Source organism: Tamandua tetradactyla, chromosome 14 (assembly GCF_023851605.1).
Source record: "Tamandua tetradactyla isolate mTamTet1 chromosome 14, mTamTet1.pri, whole genome shotgun sequence".
NCBI lineage: Eukaryota > Metazoa > Chordata > Mammalia > Pilosa > Myrmecophagidae > Tamandua > Tamandua tetradactyla.
In genome coordinates this window covers 64,342,328-64,361,195 of record NC_135340.1, presented here as the reverse complement: position 1 = coordinate 64,361,195, position 18,868 = coordinate 64,342,328, and the positions used below count along the sequence as shown (strand labels likewise).

General features: G+C 35.4%; 1 protein-coding gene across 8 annotated transcripts in view; it reads left to right on the top strand.

Moving 5' to 3' along the window:
* ATP8B4 (ATPase phospholipid transporting 8B4 (putative)) overlaps positions 1-18,868 on the top strand; it is a 282,452-nt gene that overhangs the window by 184,246 nt on the left and 79,338 nt on the right. For all 8 annotated transcript variants that reach the window (XM_077127848.1, XM_077127847.1, XM_077127846.1 and 5 more), the window contains 2 exons: positions 2,866-3,031; positions 7,705-7,893. In XM_077127848.1, coding sequence (XP_076983963.1) covers positions 2,866-3,031; positions 7,705-7,893 — 355 coding nt within the window. The remainder of the gene's footprint in view (positions 1-2,865; positions 3,032-7,704; positions 7,894-18,868) is intronic.

The following is an 18,868-nucleotide window of genomic DNA, read 5'->3' as shown; positions in this document are numbered from 1 at the left end:
ACACTTTTTTACTTAATGTAGTTCCACGGATTTAAAAATGTTTTTATTCTCTTACCATATATGCAATTTGATATTTCCCACTTTAATCACATTCAGATACTTATTTCAGTGCTGTTAATTGTATTCACCCTGTGGTACTACCACCACCATCCATTGCCAAAACATTTCCATCATTCCCCACCCACGCCCTGGTAACCCATATTCTAGATTCTGACTCTGAGTTTGCTTATTCTAATCATTTCAAATCAGTGAGAACATACAAAATTTGTCTTCATATCTGGCTTATTTCGCTCAGCATAATGTCCTCAAGATTCATCCATTTTGTTACATACATCAGAACTTCATTCCTTTTTATAGCTGAGTAATATTCCATTGTATGTATATGCCACTTTTTGTTTATCCATTCATTAGTTGATGGACACTTGGGTTGCTTCCATCTTTTGACAATTGTGAATAATGATGCAACGAAAATCAGTGTGAAAATATCTTTTTGTTACTACTTGCAATTCTTTTGAGTATATATGTAGTAGTGGAATTACCAGGTTATATGTTCAGGTACTTGGCTTTCTGAGGAACTACCAAACTTCCTAGTGGCAATGAATGAGTGTTCCTATTTCTATGCATCCCCTCCAAAAGTTGTTATTTCCTGTTTTTTTTTCAATAGCAGCTGTTTTAATGGGCATGAAATAATATCTCATTGTGGTTTTGATTTGCATTTCCCTTATGGCTAATGATGATAAGCATCTTTTCATGAGCTTTCTGGCCCTTTATATATTTTCTTTGGAGAGATGTATGTTAGTCTTTTGCCCATTTTTTAATCTTTTTGTTGTTAAGTTGAAGGATTTCTTTATATATTCTGGATATTAATCCTTTGTTGGACATGTGGTTTCCAAATATTTTCTCCCATAGTGTAGGTTGTCATTTTACTTTTATGATAAAGCCCTTTAGGGAACAAAAGTTTTAATTTTTGATGAGGTCCCATTTCTCTATTTTTTCTTTTGTTGCTTGTGCTTTGGGTGTAAAGTCTAAGAAAAAATAGATATATTTTGAAGTATCCATTTATTACTATTTTATTGTGATTTTTTGTCTTTTAATTCAGGTCAGATATTGAATTTAGTGAAATGCATTTTTTTGACTATGAGGATAAAAGATGCTTTTTCTTCTGTGACTATATTAACATGATGAATCATATTAAGAAACTTGTTATCATCAATGTCTTCCTGGAACAAGTGATGATACTAAATTGTGCTTTTAATATTCTGCTAGATTCTCTTTACTAATGCTAGCTCTTTGAAAACAGTATTTATTTTCTTTTCTATATGTTTAGAATTTCTATTTCTTCTAGAATGCTTTGGAAAATTCTATTTTCAAAGATTTTTCCAGTTCATCCAGATCTGTATGCAAAGACTTGAGCAAAGAAGTCTCTTATGATTCTCTGAATTTTCTTTTATCTGTGATTATTTCTCTTCTCCATTTTTTATTTGTTGTTTTGCGTTTCATGTCCTGATTGGGTTAGGAAATAATTAAGTTACCCCTTTCCGGCACAAAAAGTACAGCTTTTGGATTTATTTGTTGTTTTTATTATTTTTCTGTGTTTTAATGTTTTCTGCATGAGTTTTTTGGATGAATATATTTAGAACACTTGAACAAATCTTGCATACAGTTTACACTTGATAAATGGTAACCATCATTAAATTAGTGACTGGACAGAAAAATAATCAAGAATTGTGTTAGGGAGTTAGGATGGCAAAGTATTTAAAGCACGGATTTAGGCTGGAGTCCTGGATTTGAGTCTTGCTCTGCCATTTCCCAACTGGGTGGCCTTGGGCAAGACTTGGTTTTTCATGTGTAAAATGTGGTAATAGTACCTACTACACAGTGTTTTTGAGAAGATGCTATGCAATAATTTGTATAAAGCAGTTATAGTATCTAGCCCATGGTAAAAACAATAATACATGTTCTCTACATTTATTCAGAATTACTGATTTTAGAATAAATCTGATCTCAAGGAGCAAGAGACCTATGACCAATTTTACTCTGCTCTGTGACTTGGAATGGGTATTATAAATTGTTCACAGAATTGTTTCTCTTTTAAAAAGTAGCTTTAAAAGCATCTGTCCTTTTAATTTTAGAATCAACTGCAAAACTTAATGGAATCTTTAAGAATAAACACCAGCACTAATCCTGGGGAAAGGTCTGAAGCTGATAAGCTGTTATATTCGACGTGCAGGAGTAGACCCCTCTGAGGGTTCTCTTCTTGAAATAGGCACAGGTTCACAACCCCTTATCCAGAACCACTTATGCCAGAGGTGTTTAGGAATTCTGATTTTTTTTTCTAATTTTCAAGTACGTGCTTATATGGTGTATCTGCAATATATCTCTCATGAGATAGGAGAAGGCACCCTGTAATCAAGCACGTTGATATTTCTGCACAGAAACATATTAACTCACACTGAGAAGGCAAAAAAGAAGCCTGCAGTTAGACTCAGATGATTTTATACCAAGTTTTGCTGCCAAAATGAGCTGAAGTCTGGTGAGCTTTATCATTGAGCAGCCTTTAATAAATACTCTCAGGTTTCAGAGCTTTTTGGTATGATGCAGCTGCAATCATCATTTGAGAATCTGTACAGCTATTGAAGATTTTTCTTCCCCCCCATGCCTTTGGAAGTCTCCCTGATTTGGTGCATTGCTCTGAAATGAGAAAATTATATTTAATAGTATTAAGCAGAAAGGCATTTTGGTGCCTGATGTTTGAGAATGCAAAATCATACACGCACTAAAACTAGAGGAAATATTCTTGAATTCTTAAAGATTATTTATGGAATGAGGTCTGTAGTTCCTTGTCGTTGTTGTGTTCCCCTACAGAAAAAAGAGCATGCGGATTTCTCAGCCAACCCCAAAGCAGATAGCAAATTTCAGTTCTTTGACCACAACCTGATTGAATCCATTAAACTGGGCGATCCCAAAGTGCATGAATTCCTGAGGTTACTTGCTCTCTGCCACACTGTGATGCCAGAGGAGAATAGTACAGGTAACAGGGGGGGACTGTGATTGCTATCGTGAGCCTTTTCTTTTTTTGTGTATTCATTTTTAAAAAAATTTTTTAAATCAGAACTGATATTCTTATTTCAAAATGTTGGGGATTTGGGGTATTTTCAAATTAAAGGGAGAACATTGTATAAAGGGTTTACCTATCACTAGCTTTTCTTGGTATTTATTTATATCCTGGATATTTTCGAAAGAATGTGGGAGGCGAAATAGGATCAATGAAAGGTGAAAACCCAAATATGCCAATGACGGGGGATGAAATATTCTTATGATTGAGCATCACATTTGACCATGAACTTCCCGGCAGCCAGGACGAACAGGAATAGAGTTGAGCCACGTGGTTCTCATTATTAGATGTACAACTAAGAGAAGCAAATGGCCACCAGGCACGTGCTTAGAATGGATTTTCCCCATCATGGAGATAACTCTGCACTGGTATTGGAATATTCTTATTTAGCCCCTGCTATAAACAATTCTTCATACTTGTTATATGGTTGTTTGGAATCAGGGTACATAGAATAGAACAAAACTATCTGGGCCTCTTTAATATTGAGGGTGTGAGGTAGGTAGGTAAAGCTATGGGAAATCAGCTTCTTGCCCCATTTGAGCCCAGTCTATTCTATTTACAAGTATTTTTTCTTTCTGTTATCAAACTGAGTTGAAGTGACTACCCAAATGAAATATATTATATATGCAAACTGTGTGTATATGCACATATAAACCATAATATACACACATGTTTTGTATACGTACATTATATACATAAGATATGCATATATAAGATATATAATATAAGAAGTTATTTTTCTTGTTGAGATTGCATTCAAGCCATAGTTTTGTTCTGTATGATCCTGGACTAACCCGTACCTTAGATTTTAATCATCGTGAGAATTCACTTAATTATGTAATTGGCTTTAACTGATTTTTATAATAACAATGTCAATAATGATTTATTATAGTTTCATCTAGGGATTTGTTTTATGTCTGCCTTTAAGTTTATTTCATTTCTAAGACTTTTATTTTTATAGCAATGCATTTTTATTTTAATGTTATGATATTCTCTTAGGTCTCATTGATGATATTAATTATACTTGATTTGAAATTTTCTTTTATTTCTTCTATTATGTTTAATTTTTTCTAGTGTTCTTCTTTTCATTGAGTTTTGTGTCTATTTTTCCTGTCATTCTCAAGTGTTTGATGATTGGTGGCTATGCTTCATTTGTGTTTGAGAATACCTGATGATGTCTTGGAGAATGCAGTTTCTAATTACAGTGTCTTGTCTCCCAAGACTGTAGAGGAGAGGTAGAACATGCAGGTCATATTCTCGGTGTAGGAGTTCATTCTGGAAGGCATATAATACATGGGAATACTATCTTGCTTTTCCAGATCTAGTTCTAGTCTGTGCCAGAACTCCTATTTGAGAGAGAGTTGTACTTCTAGATTCTAGCCTAGAAGAAAATGTCTATCACGTTAGAAGCATGTTAGATATTTTAACCATATTTTCTGTCTTTTAACCGTTCTTTCATGTTTTCAATCTCTTTGTCTCTGTGGATGCTGGAGATTCCTCCAGTTTTTTCCAGTGCATTAATTCTTACTCTGGTACTGTCTAATTTTCTTTTGAATTTCAATTATTTTAGTTTTAATATCTACCAGGTCTTTGACTCTTTTTCAAATCTGATTATTCTTTAATTTCAATTTTCTTTCTTGAACTCTATTAAATAGGATTTATGTGCTGTTTCTGATAATTCCAATATCTGAAGATTTTGCAGTCTTGTTCTTTCTATTGTTTCTGTTGACTCTCATTGTACCCTATTTATTGTCGTTTTAATAATTTAATAACTATTTTGGAATTTTCTTCTTTTGTAGAATGTTCTTTGGCTCTGGGATAAAGGCTTCTTCTTCCAGAAAGGATTTGCATTTGTTTCAGGCAATGTTCTAATGCAGGCAGATTTTAAGCTAAATTTTCAGTTTTATTTATTCATTTTTTTTGAGGTCACCTAAGTATTGTGAATTCAGGATGCAAATATTTATGAGGGGTGCACGGGTGGTTCCGTGGTAGAATACTTGCCTTCCATGCGGGAGACCTGGGTTCGATTCGTGGACCATGCACCATGCCCCCCCTCCACAAATATTTATGAGACCCATTCTTTGTTTGTAAATTCTCAGCAGAGATTTTTTTCTTTTCCTCTTATAAGCAGGATTCTGGATAGGCAGTTTTTCTTAAAGGCCCTCTTATAGGGGAAGTTGATTTCCATTTTGCCCTTATACTGAGAAGAGTAGCCTTTTGGGGAGCCCAGTTTTTTTTTTAAAATTAATTTAAAAAAAATTACAGGAAAGAAACACAAACATTCTTAATATGTGATCATTCCATTCTACATATATAATCAGTAATTCACAATATCATCACATAGTTGCATATTCATCATCATGATCATTTCTTAGAACATTTGCATTAATTCAGAAAAAGAAATAGAAAGACAACAGAAAAATAAAACGAAAACAGAAAAAAAAAACCATACACACCATACCCCTTACTCCTCCCTTTCATTGATCACTAGCATTTCAAACTAAATTTATTTTAACATTTGTTCCCCCTATTATTTATTTTTATTCCATATGTTCTACTCACCTGTTGACAAGGTAGATAAAAGGAGCATAAGACACAAGGTTTTCACAATCACACAGTCACACTGTGAAAGCTACACCATTATACAATCATCATCAAGAAACATGGCTACTGGAACATAGCTCTACATTTTTAGGCAGTTCCCTCCAGCCTCTTCATTTCCTCTTGGATAACAAGGTGATATCTACTTAATGTGTAAGAATAACCTCCAGGATAACCTCTCGACTCTGTTTGGAATTTCTCAGCCATTGACACTTTGTCCCATTTCATTCTTCCCCCTTTTGGTTGAGAGGATTTTCTCAATCCCTTGATGCTGGGTCTCAGCTCATTCTAGGGTTTTTCTCAATCCCTTGATGCTGAGTCCCCGCTCATTCTCGGATTTCTGTCCCATGTTGCCAGGAAGGTCCACACCCCTGGGAGTCATGTCCCACGTAGACGGGGGAGTGTGATGAGTTTGCCTGTTGTGTTGGCTGGAGAGAGAGGCCACATCTGAGCAACAAAGGAGGTTCTCTTGGGGGTGACTCTTAGGCCTAATTTTAAGTAGACTTGACCTATCCTTTGTGGGGTTAAGTTTCATATGAACAAACCTCAAGACTGGGGGCTCAGCCTATAGCTTTGATTGTCCATACTGCTTGTGAGAATATCAGGAATTCAACTTGGGGAGCCCAGTTTTAAGAGTTAGTCTACCATGAGAGTTCTTACCTTGGACAAGTCCTGGGCTATGTTTTCTTTAATCGAAGATTTGAGAGACTAGAAGACCTGGGATACTGTTCTCTTGATTCAGAAAAAGCCCTGGGGCAAAAGCTGGCTTCAGCATTTCCTTTATCCTATCTAGGTTCTTTTTATCTCTCTGACTTGAATAATTCTTGTTTTCTTACCAGTTCATGGATGCATTCAAGGATATTAAATATATTTTATATAGACTCTGTAGTTTATGCAGTGGGAGAGGTTGGTCCCAGGTACCCAGTTACCATGTTGCCAGACATGGAAGTTATTACATCATTTCATAGGTCCAGTAAATGCTTGAATCTCTCCAAACCTTGAACCCCACCAGTCCATTCCTTACAGAGGTAACCAGTGCTTAACATTTAGAATGTATTATTTCATTCTTTCCACTAGTTTTAATGCATATACAAGAATACATATAGATATGGTCTATTTGTTTTTAACAAAAAAATGGATCACAGTATATACATTGATATACAACTTCCTTGTTAACAGTGTAACTTGGGTAACATAGTGAATCAGTAAATATAGATCTACCTCTGCCTATTTTTTCTAATATATTTTTACATGCAAATATCATGCAATTTTACATTAAAGGGCTTAATTTATACATGCTTTTTGAAAAAGTGTTTTAAAAATTTCTTTCTGCTTTCTTCTTTCTTTTTCTCTCCTAATACCTCCTCCTTCTACCCCTAACACACATAACATTAGATAACAAGTATTAACACCCTGCTTTGATTCCTTTCATTTCAGAAATTTCTTGTATGCATGCTTATAAAAACGGTCAATGGCAGCAGGGTGAGGTGCAATTAGGAATATCTGTTCCATTCCTCTTGCAAAAATCACATAAACGCTTTCAGTCATATGTTCCACCAATATAAAATGAAAATTATAATTTTAATAATCTCTACCTCAAAGGCTTGCCAGAGGACTATGTGGATTAATATTAATATATACGAAAATGTTTTAGTTTTGTGACTTTCATGGTGCATCTCTAGGCACTGTAAATACAAAGACGTGGGAATCTGACTTCAGAAGCTTTTAGCATAATGGAGAGGCCGACTCAGAAATAGGTACTTTCATATAAGTTGATAAGGACTATGCCAGTGATATGCTTGAAGTCCTATAGAATCCCAGAGCACTGGTACCAGCCCAGCTAGTTGGTGAGCAGGAAAGTCCTAGGATTGGAAAGAGTTTGAAAGCTGACACCTGAAGTGGAGTTTTGAAAAACAAATTGCAGTTAGCATTCTATGAATGTTAGTGGTTATTCTCAGTATTAATATACTTGTTTGTTTTCCTTTTAGGACAGCTGATCTACCAAGTTCAATCGCCTGATGAAGGGGCTCTAGTGACTGCTGCAAGAAATTTGGGATTTATATTTAAGTCTCGGACCCCAGAAACTATAACAATTGAAGAACTGGGGACACTTGTTACTTATCAATTGCTTGCATTTTTGGATTTCAACAATATCAGGAAAAGGATGTCTGTCATAGGTATGGCTGGTATGGCTGAAATTTCTTGTCTTTTTATAGTACGGTGGTGATATTGATGCTTTCCAAAGATTATTTGACTCTTGGACATGAGCTGAGACTTGTGTTTTTATAACTTTATGAGCTCCTGTGATCCTCAACTTACCCTAAACACCACAGTAGTGGTAGTTATAACTAGCATTTAAGACGTGCTTCTTATGTGCCCAGCCAATTTCTAAGTCCTAAGTGCTCTGTCTGAATTAATAGATTTAATTGTCGCATTTGCCTTACAGAATAGGTAATATTATTTTTATGCACATTTTACAGATAATGAAACCAGCATACAGGGAGGTTGAGTAACTTGTCCAAGGTCACATAACTTGACCTTAAATAGTTGGGATTCAAATGCATGGTGTCTGCCTGCAGAGCCCACTCAATCGCTACACTAGAACTGACTCAAGATCGAGTTTCCAAATTACTTGGTGCATGGCTAGTTGTTGTTGATCTTGTTGTCATTGTTACTATCATCAGCAGCAGCCTTCTCATTATCATCATTTTCTCTGTTCATCTCTATTGCTGAAGACGGCCACTTAATCTTTTATTTAGTACCATAACAAATCCATGCTTTCCTAAGTCACCTGGCCCTTTAGTGCTGTTTCCATGTCCCTCTGATTCTCATTCATTCCCATTCCCCACAACAGATGTTCTAAAATTCCCCCTTTCCTCAAGCCTATGACACCGTCATGATCTTCATCTTGTAAGATAAGTTCATTTCTTGTAAGAAAATAAAGGCCCTCAGAGATAAACACCATGCTTATTTTAGATATTTCATGTAAGTAGAATCAAACAGTTTAGGTCCTTTTCTGACTGGCCTAATTCACTTAGCATAACCTTTTCAAGTTTCCTCCATATTGTAGTATATATTGATACTTCATTCCTTTTTATGGCTGAATAATATTCCATTATATGTATATGCCACATTCTGTTTAATCCCTTCATTTTTTAATGTGCACTTGGGCACCGCCACCTTTTGGCTACAATGAAAAATGCTACTATGACCATTGGTGTACTAGTATCTATTTGAGTTCCTGTCTTCAATTCTTTTGGTCATATACCTAGGAGTAGAATTGCTGGATCATATAGTAATTCTTTGTTTAACTTTCTGAGAAACCACCAAACTGTTTTCCAAGTGGCTACACCATGTTACATTCCTGCCAGCAGTGTTTAAGGGTTACAGTTTCCCCACCTGTTTGCCAATAATTGTTAGTTTGTTTTTTTAAATTATTGCCATCCGAGTGAGTATGAAATAGTATCTCATGATTTTCATTCATATTTCCCTAATGATTAATAAAGTTGAACATCTTTTTATGTACTTATTGGCTACTTATATATTATCTTTGAAGAAATAACTATTCAAATAGTTCAACAGTTTTTTATTTGGGTAGTTTGTGCTGCTGTTGTTGATTTGTAAGAATTCTTAGGTATTTTGGATACCTTATCAGGTATTTGATTTGCAACTATTTTCTCCCATACTACAAGTTGTCTTTTCTCACTCTATTGATAATGTCCTTCAATGCACAAAAGTTTTTAATTTTGATGGAGTCCAATTTATCTATGTTTTCTTTTGATGTTCATACTTTTGGTGTCTTATCTAAGAATCCATTGCCAAATAGAAAGTCCTGAAGATTTTCCTTAATGTTTTCTTCCAAGACTTTTATTGTTTCAGCTCTTATATTTAGGTCTTTGATCCATTTTGAGTTAATTTTGGTATGTGGTCTGAGGTATGAGTTCACCTTCACTCTTTTGCACATGGATATCTAGTTTTCCCAGTACTGTTTATTGATGAGACTATTTTTTTTTTCCCATTGAATGGACTTGGCACCCTTGTTGAAATCAATTAGCCATAGGTGTGAGAATTTATGTTGGATTCTCAATTCTATTCCATTGGTCTATATAAACCATTGTTTTATTTTCTTTTTTGCATGGGCTGGCACTGGGAATTGAACCTGGGTTTCCAGCATGGCAGGCGAGAACTCTGCCTGCTGAGTCCCCATGGCCCACCCAACCATTGTTTTGATTACTGTAGTTTTGTAGTAAGTTTTGAAATTGGGGAGTGTGCGTCTTCCAAATTTGTTGTTCCTTTTACCTTCTTCCCTTTTCATCTCCAAGCTGTTTGTTTCCTCATTCTTCATGCTTTAGTAAAGAAATGCTCTTATTATTTTTAAAAGCTAAAAATACTACCTCATCCATTCCCTATTCCTTCCTTGAGGGCATTGCTCCCTCCTCACTTGCTGGTACTTTGGTTTATCCTTTAATAGCTGCTCTTTCCTTTCCTTAACTCATAAACTCATTATCTTACTCCCTTAAAGGTACTGTTCATGTTCCTGTCTGACCTTCACTGATTTCACCCCCTCCCCACACATTTATCTGCTTTTCATCAAGGCGTAATTTTTTTTCTACATTAAAAAAATTCTTTTTTATTGTGACAAAGGGGCATAACTTCTTAAAAACAGTTTTTTGCTCTTCATTTTTCTTTCTCTTTCAACTCATTAGGGTCAGTCTTCTGCTTCTACAACTCAAGAAGGAATGATTTCTCAAAAGCTTCGAGCCACTTTATTTTATTTAGGAAAATAAGCAGTACACTTAGAACCACCAACCGTGGCCATCTTAATTAGCTCAACCATAGGCATATTTAAATAAAGCATCCATATAATCATTGTAAAGCCTGTGTTTGTGCAGTATGTTTCATAAACCAATTTAAAATTAACAGGCAAAAAAATCAACAAGTTCAGGTAGCAAAGTTCTTAAATTCTAAGTGTTAAATACTAACTTAGATACCATTTGATTAGCTGTCAAAACTATGAATGTTCTGAAAATTTCAAGTAGAAAGTTCTTACAAATATCTGCATTGCTATAGTAATGACCCATGTTACTAAATATTTTCCGGATTTCAGGAAAATATGAAGATACAAATATTTGTACAATTAATATGAAAATTGTAACCACCTAAAATGAATATCTTAGCTTATCCATGGGCATATTTAAAAAAAAAATCTAAGTAACCATCATAAAGCCTGTTTGTACAATATGTTTCATAAACCAATTTAAAATTAAAACAAGGAAGAAAAAATATATAGATACAGATATCAGAGTTTCTTAAATTCTAAATATTAAACAGTATCTTAAATGTCATTTGATTAACTATCAAAACTGTGTGCATTCTCAAAATAACAAGTAAAAAGTTACTACAAATATCAGCTTTGCTATAATAGTGAGCTATGTTATTAAATATTTTCAAATTTTTGATTTCAGGAATTTATTTTGTCTAATATTACTATAACTGCCCATAGTTTTTTTAAACCATTTTTTTTTGTAAAATATAACATATATATACAAAGAAAAGAAAAAAAAGTAATAATTTTTAAAGCACACTTTAACATGAAGCAACAGAACAGTTCCCAGAGTGTGTCATGGGCTACCATGCCCTCATCTCAGAGTTTTCCTTCTAGCTGCCCCAAAATACTGGCAGCTTTATCAGAATCATAATAAGGGGATCATACAGTATCTATCCTTTTGTCTCTGACTTATTTCACTCAGCATTATGTCCTCAAGGTTCATCCATGTTGTCTTATGTTTTAAGATATCATTTTGTTTAAATGCTGCATAATATTTCATGGTATGTATACACCACATTTTGTTTATCTGCTTGTCTGTTGATGGGCACCTGCATTGTTTCCATCTCTTGGCAGTTGTGAATACTGCTGCTATGAACATCGGTGTGCAAATGTCTGTTTGTGTCACTGCCTTCAACTCTTCTGGGTATGTAATGAGTATTGGTATGGCTGGGTCAAAGGGCTACTCAGTATTTAGTTTTCTGAGGAATCGCCAAACTGACTTCCAAAACAGCTGAACCATTTTTCATTGACCAACAGTGAATAAGTGTTCCAATTTTCCCGCATCCTCTCCAACATTTATAGTTTACTCTTTGTTTAATAGCAGCCATTCTTATAGGTATAAGGCATCTCATTATGATCTTAATTTGCATTTCCTTTATAACAAATGAAGATGAGCAGCTCTTCATGTGATTTTTAGCCATCTGTATTTGCTCTTCAGAAAAGTGCCTATTCATTTCATCTGCCCATTTTATAAATGGGTTGTTTGTTTTTTTGTTGTTGTTGAGCTGTATAATTTCTTTATGTACACAGGATATCAAGCCTTTATTGGATATGTGGTTTCCAAATATTTTCTCCCATTGAGTTGGCTGCCTCCTCACCTTTTTAACAAAGTCCTTTGAGGCACAGAAGCTCTTGATCTTAAAGAGTTCCCTTTTGTCTATTTTTTCTTTCACAGCTTGTGCTTAGGTATAAAGTTTAAGAAGCTGTTTTCTATTACTATGTCTTGAAGATGTTTCCCTACATTTTTTTCTAGAAGTTTTATGGTACTGGCTCTTACATTTAGATCTTTGATCCATTTTTAATTAATTTTTGTGTAGGGTGTAAGGTAGGGGTCCTCTTTCATTCTTTTGGCTATTGAAATCCAGTTCTCCTATGCCCATTAACTGAAAAGACTATCCTGTCCCAGTGGATTTCAGTGGATTTGGGGGCCTTATTGAAGATCAGATGTCCATAAATTTGGTGGTCAATCTTTGCACTCTCAATTCTATTCCACTGGTCACTCCTTCTGTCTTTGTGCCAGTACCCTGCTGTTTTAACCACTGTGGCTTTATAGTAAGTTTTAAAGTCAGGAAGTGTGAGACCTCCTAGTTCACTTCTCTTTTTTAGGATATCTTTAGCTATTCGAGGTCTCTGTCTTGTCCATATAAATTTGATAACCAGCTTTTCCAAGTCTTCAAAGTAGGTTGTTGAGATTTTTATTGGTATTGCATTGAATCTGTATATCAGTTTTGGTAGAACTGATATCTTGACGATATTCAAGCTTCCTATTCATGAACATGGAATATCTTTCCATCTATTTAGGTCATTTTTTATTTCTTTTAGCATTTTCTTTTGTAATTGTGTATAAGTCCTTAACATCCCTGGTTAGGCTTATTCCTAGATGCCTAATTCTTCTGGTTGCTATTCTGAATGGACTTTTTTCCTTTGTTGTCACCTCAGATAGGTCATTGCTTGTGTATAGAAAAATTACTGATTTTTGTACATTAACCTTGTGTCCTGCCACTTTGCTGAATTTGTTTATTAGCTCAAATAGTTTTGCTGTAGATTTCTCAGACTTTTCTAAATATAGGATCATGTCATCTGCAAATAATGAAAGTTTTACTTCTTTCTTTCCTGTTTGGATGCTTTTTATTTCTTTCTCCTATCTAATTGCTCCAGCTAGTACTTCTAATACAATGTTGAATAATAGTGGTGACAACGGGCATCCTTATCTTGTTCCTGATCTCAAGGGGAATGCTTTCAACTTCTCACCGTTAAGTATGATGCTAACTATGGGTTTTTCATATATTCCCTTTATGGTATTAAGAAAGTTTCCTTCAAAACCTAACTTTTGAAGTGTTTTAATCAGGAAGGGATGCTGTTTCAACATCAATCAATTTGATTATGTGATTTTTCCCTTTCAATTTGTTAATATGTTTATTGCATTGATTGATTTTCTTACATTGAGCCACCCATGCATTCCTGGTATGAATCCCACTTGATTATGATGTATAATTCTTTTAATGTGGCATGAATATGATTTGCTAGTATTTTGTTAAGAATTTTCTCATCTATATTCATTAGGGAGATTGGTCTGTAGTTTTCTTTTCTTGTATCGTGTTTATCTGATTTTGGTATTAGAGTGATGTTAGCTTCATACAATGAGTTAGGTAGCATTTCTTTTTTCTTCAAGTTTTTGCAAGAGTTTCAGCAGGATTGGCATTATTTGATAAAATTCTCCCGTGAAGCCATCTAGTCCTGGGCTTTTTTTTGTAGAAAGATTTTTGATGACTGATTGGTTCTCTTTACTTGTAATTAGTTTGTTGAGAGCTTCTATTTCTTCTCGAGTCAGTATAGGTAATTTGTGTGTTTCTAGGAATTTGTCCATTTCATTTAAGTTGTTTAGTTTGTTGGTATATAGTTGTTCATAATATTCTCTTATAATTTTTTACATTTCTTCGTGATCCTTAGTAACAGCCCCCCTCCCATTTCTAATTTTGATTATTTGTGTATTCTCTCTTTTCTCCTTTGTTAGTCTTGCTAGGGGACCATCATTTTATTAATTTTCTCAAAGAAGTAACTTTTGGTTTTGTTGATTCTTTCTATTGTTTTATTGTTTTCCAGTTTGTTTATATCTGCTTTAGTCTTTGTTATTCCTCTTCTTTTATTTGCTTTGGGTTAGTTTGTTGTTCTTTCTCTAAATTCTCCAGGGAGGAGTTAAATCTTCAAGTTTTGCACATTAATATAGGCATTTAGGGCAATAAAATTTCCTCTTTGCACTGCCTTTGCCACATCCCATAAGTTTTGATATATTGTATTCTCATTATCATTTGTATCCAGATATTTATTGATCTCTCTAGCAATTTCTTCCTTGACCCACTGATTCTTTAAGAGTATAGTATTTAATCTCCGTATGTTTTTGCAAGCTGTGGTTTTTTGGTGATTACTCATTGCCAACTTTATTTCATTGTGATCAGAGAAAGTGCTTTGGATAATTTCAATCTTATTAAATTTATAGAGACTCAGTTTACATTCCAGTATCTGATCTATCCTGAAGAATGTCCTATTTGCGCTAGGAAAGAATGTATATCCTGGTGTTTTGGGATGTAATGATTTATATATGTCTATTAGATTTAATTCATTTATCCTGTTGTTTAGGTTTGCTATTTCCTTGTTGATTCTTGTGTAGTTGTTCTATCTATAGTGGAGAGTGGTGTATCGAAGTCTCTCACTGTTACTGTTGATATGTCTATAGCTCCCCTCAGTTTTTCCAATATGTACTTCATTTACTTTGGAGCTCCTTAATTGGGAGCATACACATTTATGATTTAGTTATTTCTTCCTGGTGAATTGTCCTTTTTATTAATATGTAGTGTTCTTCTTTGCTTCTTATGATGTCTTACATTTAAAGTCTATTTAGTCTGCTATCAGTATAGCTACTCCTGCTTTCTTTTGGTTATAGCTTGCATAGATTTTTTTCCATCCTTTCACTTTTAATCTAACTGCGTCCTTGAGTCTAAGATGCACCTCTTGTAAACAGCATACAGATGGATTGTTTTTTGACCCATTCTGTCAGTCCGTATCTTTTATAAAAAAAATGTGAGATCTGTCATTTTTCTGTTTAACCTCCCGAATTCTTCTTTATGCTCTTCTAGTGTCTTCCAGATATCCTTTTTTTCTTTGTAAATATCCTTGAGTAGTTGTTCCATATTCTGTGTCCCCTCTGGAGTTTTGATTTGGTCAATCGACTGGACCATTTCTCCTTGGATTTTCATGTGCTTTGTGATTTTCTATTGTGTTTGGGGCATTTGATTATTTTGATCTGGTTATTTTACAAGTTGGTTTCCTTCACTCTTCTAAAGTTTTGTATTTACTTAGTTTCTTGCTGAATGTTTCTTTTTGCATTTTGTTGGTTATTCTTTGTCAAATCAAGGTTGGGACCTCATGTAGGGGATACAAGTCAACTTAAGGGTGTATCAGAATCTAGGCTGCACGGATACTCCAGTGGCAGAATAGCTGCCTGCCACACAGGAGTCCCAGGCTCAACTCTCAGCTGTGTCTGGCCAGCAGATGGTGGGCTTGAGGCTCCTCCTTCATCAACCCTGCCCCTTCTGGGCAAACTTGAGGTTTGCATGCTTGGCAGGGGGGCTGCTTCAGCAGGGGCTGCTCTACCAGGGGCAGCCAGCCAGAAGACCTCTGTTAGGGGGACTGGGGAACCGACCAGCCTGTGGGGCATCAGATTATTAGCTGATCTGCAGTGCTGGCAGGCCTGCCAGATACTGCAACTGGGGGCCTACTATTCCACACTTGACAAGGTGATCACTCCCCCACCCCAAGGCCTCCAGCCACTTCTTAACTGCCCAATTCAGTGGCCATTTCCTCATCTTCAGACTTTTTTTTTTTAACTTAATAACATTTGAAACCATTGATCTTCTCCTGAAACCCCTCTTTTGGCTTCTGTGACATAACTGGCTTCTCTCTTCACTCATCCTGTGTTTTTGCTCAGGTTCCTTTGCTCACTACTCTCTGTTATCCCACTCTTTGATATTGGTGTCCTTTTCTCTTCTCACTTTCTATGCTCTTCTTGGATGAGCATAACCACTTACATGGTGATAGCTATTACCTCTTCTATGACTTTCCTATATAGTTCTAGTACTTCAACTCTTATCTCTCTCTGAGGTTCAAACATACGTTTTCAGTCTTTTGGATTCTGTCACTGGGTTATACTATGGTCACCAAAAATTTTATGTGTCTAATATGGAATTTTCTTTCTCATAGCTATTGCTCCTTCTAAACTATTAAAATGTCTAATAGTAACCATTTTCTGTAAAGTGATCTGAACACTTTATAATGGATTATTTTATTGAATTCTTACAATAGTGTGTAAACTTTGTCTCTATCCACTCTTAACGCTCACTTGCTTTTGATACCTCCCTCTCCTTTATTGCCCTAGGCAAGAAGTCACAAAGGCAGCACTCCCCTCCTTCATTCACAAAGGAGCTCTTATATATTGTTGAATAGAAGCACACACAGAGAACATTCATATCTTTATCCTGAACTTAAAGGGAATACTTCCAGCATTTCCCCATTTAGGATGATGTTTGTTATAGGGTTTTTCCTATTTCTTTCTTTTTTTTTTAATTGACACCCTTTATTAGGTTAATTTCTCCCATTCCTCTTATTTTTTTCACATGGGCAGGTCCTGGGGACCAAACCCATTCCTCTTATGGTAAGAATGTTTATCATGAATGTGATCAAATATTTTTCTATATCTTTTCAGATGTTCATATGGTTGTTCCCATTTGATTGATTGGTGTGAGAACATACATTTATATATTTCTGCATTTTTACACCAATTTTATAATACTTTCATACCACCCCATAAAAAAATAGAAGAACCAGGAGACCTTGTTAGAACACAGTTTGAGGACCTCTGCCCTAGACTACTAGATCCTCAAAAACTATTCATTATTTTCCCAGAGGTATTCAAAACATTTCTTGAACATGTTTCTTCTGCCACTGACTTCATTCAGACCTCAGCATCTCTTGCCTTGCCTGTAGAATCCCTAACACTCACCTATTTTTATGTCTTTCCTTCTCAGAGGCATTAGAATAATATTTTGAAAATAGCTTGATAAACTCATTTTTATTGTAAAAGCCTTCTGTCCTCTTCTGCTAATTCCTACAACCATTGCCTTAGTTGAATGTGTTATTGCTGTTTGCTAGTTTTGCAATAGCTTCAAAACTGTTCTCCCTTAACACATTCTCTATGTTGACTCCAGGGTATTCTTTCTAAAACCCAAACATGAATTTTCTACCATCCACTTAAATTTTTGGTCTTTAACTGCTGGAAACTAGCTCTGAGAGATTGCTCTCAGCAGGTAAAACCCAAACAATATCTGAGATGTTTATCGTTTTTGACAACAGGCTGTAGGCAGTCATATCAATGTTGCTGATGAACATACTTGCTCTCACTGTTGGCCTCATTTTGTAACAGTGGGAGCAATCTTCTATTTACAGCACTAGGGGAAGTGTTTTTGATACTGGTTTGGCCCAGGACTAGCTTCTCTTTGCTCTGGGGGTGTTGACACAAACCTCAGATTGCTACATAGGGAGACTTCTGGCTTTTCCCCAGACTTGGCCACCATTAGAGACTGTGGAGAAATTGCAGCTCAACCACAAACATCAGATGTTTGCCTTAATGGATTCCATATGAAGAAAGGTAACACTCCACCACAGAGCTCATGGAGGCTTGCGTGCTTTACTCTGGTTCTGTTTGGTTTTTAATCAGGAGGAATTTGAAAGAAATGACTGCAAGGGTAGAAAAGTCTCTGTTTGATAACAAGGAAAGAACCAATTCTAGTCTCGTGATTGCCTCATGATTTGGTCTGTAGGACACCACCCTGATGGGAAGGCTCCGACATTTGTGCACTGTTTCTCTCTCTCTCTCTCTCTCCCTCCCTCCCTCCCCCCTCTCTTTCTTTAATTTAAACTTAATTAAATTTCAGTCATTGACTCAGTGATGTATAATTTCAATGCCAGTTGTACTTTCATTCTGGGACAAGAAAGCTGTCTTCAGCAGTCAAAATAGTGACCCATCAGCAATTTATTTTATGTTTGAGTTAGACTTCTGCTATTTTCCTTGATCATGATATATCACTCTCCTTCCTGTGTATCACATCCCCACTCCCTAATTTAAGTCAAAGGTATCTTAATAAAAATATATTTCTATAAAATTTTTCAGAGGATATAGAATATACTCTATTGGTAAACATATAAATCTCACTACATAGTTTGGAAGGACTAATTCTACAGAGGGTCATTATTCTTGGAAATAAAAAATACAGAGCTAAAATTCAAATATACTTGTTAATAGAGGTGAAATGGCAAAGAATTATTAAAGAATAATAAATAATAAATTATAATAGCTCTTTGAAAAAGTCCTTATAAGACCTTTAGATAAGAGTTGCTTGACTTTAGATTTTTAAAAGGTTATCACAGTACAAATCACACTGATAGGTGACAGGCATTTCTTTGTGAGTGTATGTGTCAGTTTGGAAGCTGCTGGAATGTGATATACCTGAAATGGAATGACTTTTAAAAAGGGGAATTCATTAGGTTGCAACTTCGTAATTCTAAGTCTGTGATAATGTCCAAATTAAGGCAAGGCTATGAAAATGTGCAATCAAAGGCATCCAGGGAAAGATACCTTGGTTCAAGAAGGCCAATGATGTTTGGGGTTTCTCTCTCAGCTAGAAGGGCATGTGGCAAAGTCTGTTAGCTTTCTCTCCCGGTTTATTGTTTCATGAAGCTCCCCTGGGGGTGTTTCCATCTTCATTTCCAAA